We start from the raw sequence: 5,201 nt of genomic DNA on the forward strand, positions 1-5,201 counted from the left end.
AATGTTTCACATTTTGGTACAAGAAATTTGTTTTGAGATGATTGAATTCAGTCTGAGAAATTAAAAAGAGGTTAAAAAAAAAATCAGTATTTAAAGCTGCCAGCAAGGTCATTATTAGTTCCTGCAAAGTAATGTGTGAATGTGAAATGAAATTGTACAACAATATAACATAAATCTTAATCATGAAATTGGAAATGAGCAGGTATTGGACATTTGCCAATTATAGAAAAAAGAAAAAAACAAAACAAAAAGAAAACTGAAAACAAAAAAAAGATTCTCCCTTTAAGCAAGCATAATAATTGACAGAGTTTAACATAATAAACTATTGACACAAACTATTGCTATAAGCATTTTTAACATATTCAATCCACTGCAGGCATGCAGGAAAAAGACAGCTGTTCATCAGGCCTTCATGACATTAATTAAAAAGATTAACCACATCAAAAAAAGCTGACAAAAGAAACAAATGTAATTGTGAATGTAATGAAATAATCAAACTGTATGATTTGTAACTGAATCAAAATGAGTCAAACTTAGTTTAAAATATTTCAGACATATTTAACATTTCACATTTTTTCACACAGTAGGCTTGCTTGCATTTATCCTGTGCCTACACTGGGAGCAATCGGATCAGTGTACCCTCACACAACACATTTTGCAAAATTGTGTTTCCTTTAAAAAGTTGATCAAATCTGAAAAAAAGTCTCCTTAAGGCTAATTCTCGGATCTGAACTCAAACAGCTTAATTCTAGCTCTGGAATATCCACAGAGCCAGAGATTGGGCATAATCTGGGGTGGCCATGCAGTTATATCCACGAGAAGAACAATGTCTCTTTCAAGACCGGAGAACCTGCGAATGCTGTCCACTACTATGCTATTTTCATTCATGTCTTCAACAGAGCTGTATGGGACCCTGATGTTCCAAAGCATCCTATCAAGTCCAGATTCTTCAAAACACTCTTTCGTTGAGAAGAGCACAGCGATGTCCCCAGGGGAATATTCAGAGTTTTCAGTGAGGCCTCTCACTTTTTTGACCACCTCTGAAATCAGATTTTCTTTTTTTACTTGAATGCGTTTGTACTCTCCCGTGATTTTATGGACCACAGCTACTCTCTTCGCCATGTCACTGAGGTGGGTCAGTACCTCACCTGGACCATTTGTGACCTTACAGAGTTGAGTTTTCATGGCATCGAATATTTCTGTACCATTTCGGACCACACGATGTAGATCAAATTTGAATTGGGAAGAAAGAGGGGGAAGGCCATTGTTTTTGACGTGAGTTTGCTGGAAATAGTCAAGAAAGATCCAGAATGTGCCTTCCTTTTGCTCAGTGAGTTCCTTTGCCTTTTTGAACCAGTCTCCACTTTCATCACGGAAGTTCTGTCCTTCATCCACAATTATGTGCTGCACAGCACTGAAATTGTCATAGGACTCCATAAAGCAAACTCGAGTTTCACAGCGGCAAATTTTCTGCCTCCTGTGAAAAAAAGAAAAAAAAAATCTTTGAGTGATACAAAGAAAGTGAGTTTATGAAGGTAAATATGTTGCAAAATGCACGAGCTTGTAGACTTGATTTTGAGAATTTGTAGAATGTAATGTGAGAACTTGTAGAACAAAAATCTGAACTTGTAAGCCCTAAGCTTGTCCCTGTTGTGAAATCAAACCACTATTAAAACATCTCAATACAGCCAGGCTAACTCAGACAATAGCCCACCATTACGTTTAACAACAAGCAAGTTAGTCTGGCATAAAGTAGCGTCATCAGTGAAAACGAGTGAACTCTGGTAGGCTAGTTCCTTTGCCAGGCAACTGAAACAAATAAACATGCCCTTTTTTCACTTGAGCACCTGCCGCCGCCCCCCCCCCCCCCCCCCCGATGGCATAAAGGGCTCACAGTGACAGGGAACAGGTAACAGAGGAACCACCTTATAGCAGTTTAACCATGTTACATAGCATTTACACAACATGTAGAGACAACATGGCTCTCCATCCTTGGTTTTCACAATGTAGATCAGGATATAAGTCAGACATATGATGGGAATAAAAAATATATTTTTGTATATAAGTACACAAATTGTCATCTTTTGCTATTATTATTATTGTTGTTGTTGTTTGAACATTACTTAAGACAGGTGCTAGAGTTTGATGAAATTTAATGACAATGTGCCACTCACCTCATAAATTCCTTCAGACCAACATTTTCACAGAGGAAGAGAATACTGTTGTTGTTGCAGCCTGTCTCATTTTTTATTCTCCTTATTTTCTCCATGGCAACCAATGTCTTTCCAGTGCCAGGTGCTCCATGAACGAACAGGTGTTTACAGTTGTTGTATTGGTTGAGCAGTTTAAACTGTTCTTCAGTCAGGAGATTAAAGTACTCACAGCCAAGTTTGTCACTATAAGGTGAACTGATACTGAGCAGCACAATAGTCAGGGATTGCATGAACTTTTCCACTGCTCTGATGTTCTCCACTAGATAGCTGTGTGGATACTTAGGGGCATTGCTTTTTTCTGTCTCTATGTTCTCCCCAGTCTCATAGTGGACCAGCTGAGGGACCACACACACCCACTCTGTGTATCCTCCAAGGTTCACCAGTTTCTGTTTGAGCTGAAATGCAGTTTGTCTGGCATACTCCCACAGCTCTGGACTTCCTCTCTCAACATAGCAGTAGAGTGTGGGGTAACTCCCAGTCCTCATCACAAGGGCTTCAGAGATGACTTCACTCTTTCTGGTTTGACTGATTTTAGCTGCCCAGCTTTTGGACGCCATGGCTACTCCTTCAGATTCAGGATTTTTGATTTGGTAACGTCTTATGTCACTCTCTGGCCTTGGCATGAGAGACTGTGGACCGATGTTTGTTATTGTCTTCTCGACTGGATGGAGAATAAACATGTAAGACCTCATGAAAAAGGTAATTTAGTTTGAATATGGCTTCTGCCAGTTACAAAAAAAATTATGAACAATTTCTAGTGTAGATCTTTCATTAACCCATGTTACATATACTCTGAGAAACCCAGTAACTGTTTATATCTTAAATTAAAATGTAGAAAGGTCAAATGACCATTAGTTTCATTCTACATATGCTTGAGACTAAATGTTTTACCTGGGAAACATTTGTTTTGTAGCAGTGTAATCCTCTCTGTGCTGTAGACAGGTCTGCACTGGGGTGGGGCATCATTTATATTTAGGACTTTTAACAATGAAATCAGTTCAAGACAATCTGTAAAAGAGTGGGGTGAAACAGGATTCATCATGTGTTCATTTTATCTTCTTTAAGATCATACGGTTTTAATTCTATGTACCTGTATCCGATGGCTGCATCTCCTTCAACCACTCACTGGCTGTCAGACTGAAGATTTTTCCATTTTTCACTTGCCAGCAGTTTGGATCATCTTCAAACACAACACAGCAACATCCTGAGATCTTTACTGCAACAACATAGAGAGGCTTATCATGAGCGCTAACGCTGATAATTTTGAATTCAGGAGCAAAGGTTAATTTTTGAGTACAGCCCTTGAAATGAAGAGCCAGGGTCTTGGATTTTTCACATATGTCTCTGACCATGTTCTCCAATTCAGCACAGTTCATGCCAGCACCACAGCCTGTGACTGTTTTAGTTTTGTCATCAACGCCGATGAATATGATCCCTCCTCCAGTGTTTGCAAAAGCCGACATATAAACTGGCAGCACCTCCTTGAGCCTTTTCTGTAGATTTTTTTCACTTTGAAAACTTTTGAGCTCGATGTTGACACTTTCACCAAAGTGCAGCTGCTGTCCGAGTTGAGCATTTCCCACCTCATAGAACTGACAAGCTTCTTGATACATCTCATCATCATGGCAGCTTGGCATGAGCTTTTGCCACTTGTTCAGAGGTTCCTCATCGTCATCTTTGTCTTCTTCCTTCTGCTTTTTCTTGATGAAATCCATAATTCCATAATTAGGTACAGATAAAACAGAGGTTCCTGATCTCTGCTTGATACCAGTGTCGATACTACAGAGGTGTGCATTGGAGCTGTGCCATGACTTCACAAAAAACAGCATTTTGCTGTTACGTGACTTCCATTTAATGAATTCGTGAACTGGCGAAGGGTCCAGGAATTTTCTAAAGCCTTGTTCAATGTCCAATCCAATTCCCATGTCAGACTCATAGTCAATATTTTTAATATCCACTAATATAATCCCACCCCCAGAGTTCAAAAGGGCACACACATATTTCTGAAGTTCACAATTCTTCTTTTTCTCATCTTCAGACACTTTTCTCCTGGCTGGTTCCCCAAAGGTCATTTCACTAAGATGAATTTCTAGATCAGGGAACAGCTTGGGTGCTGGAGATCTGTGCCATGTTGAGAAAGACATTCTGTGAAAATAAAAATGTTGAGTCAGTGCTTAAGTCTCATAACATCACTAAAGGTGGTAGTTTTGTAAATGATCAGGATTATTACCTAATTATTATCTTTTAAGGAATTGATTGTCCCAGAAAAGCCAATGAGGAAAAATTTCATATACAATATTCACTGCCCACTGTGCTCTTCCTTTGATGTTTGTTTTTCCTCAGCTTTATCTCAGAGGAGTCCTATAAAGACAGGACAACCCAGTTAGTCGACGTGTTAGGCCCCTGGTGTGATATGGCGTCCAGGGTCTGGGTGAATGACGCAGCACAAAAACCCTCCACCGCCAGTGCTGGCTTTGGACGGTGTAGCGACAAAAAATACAGACACGAGAGCAATGTACAAGCATGTGCGATATATTAATAATATTTACAAAGCTATACTTACAAATATGTACCGAATATTTACAATGACAAATATAGGGGGAGAGGACAACAGACAATGCCAACGAAACTGAACAAAACAAGACAACTATAAATACATCCGTCTAAGACACAGAGTTGACTGAAAAAGGGTGGCAGAGCTAAACAAAACCTAACTACACTAACTGCCTTAAAACAAGACATGGCATTCGCATCTAACTTAACCCTGTACAAAACACTAAGATGAGGATTCCCCACCTTACCTGCCCTCCTCCCGTGACAACCGAATACAAACAAAGCCGAGACACGATCCAGAATCGAAGTCAGAAAATGATGCAAAGTGAAAGTCAAACTCGGCACTGGCAAGTTTGTAAGTAGCAAGTCACGAAAAGTACGAAGGATCAGAACAGCGAGAGAGCTAACCCACATCCGGCATCTTTAAATTGTGGC

The 5,201-nt window shown here is 39.6% G+C and overlaps 1 protein-coding gene across 1 annotated transcript; it reads right to left on the reverse strand.

Moving 5' to 3' along the window:
• Positions 1-714: 714 nt before the first annotated feature.
• Positions 715-4,357, reverse strand: LOC115829243 (schlafen family member 13-like). The gene is made up of 4 exons (XM_030793304.1): positions 3,304-4,357; positions 2,249-2,874; positions 2,175-2,185; positions 715-1,477 (listed from the first exon to the last, which is right to left on the reverse strand). Exons 1-4 carry the CDS (start codon positions 4,355-4,357, stop codon positions 715-717), a joined length of 2,454 nt encoding a protein of 817 aa, XP_030649164.1.
• Positions 4,358-5,201: the final 844 nt, after the last annotated feature.

This window comes from Chanos chanos, chromosome 16 (genome assembly GCF_902362185.1).
Source record: "Chanos chanos chromosome 16, fChaCha1.1, whole genome shotgun sequence".
NCBI lineage: Eukaryota > Metazoa > Chordata > Actinopteri > Gonorynchiformes > Chanidae > Chanos > Chanos chanos.

Coding starts and splice junctions, on each gene's coding strand:
- LOC115829243 (XM_030793304.1), bottom strand. CDS start 4,357: ATGTCTTTCTCAACATGGCACAGATCTCCAGCACCCAAGCTGTTCCCT. Junction 2,875..3,303: donor GATGCAGCCATCGGATACAG/GTACATAGAATT, acceptor TTCTCCATCCAG/TCGAGAAGACAATAACAAAC.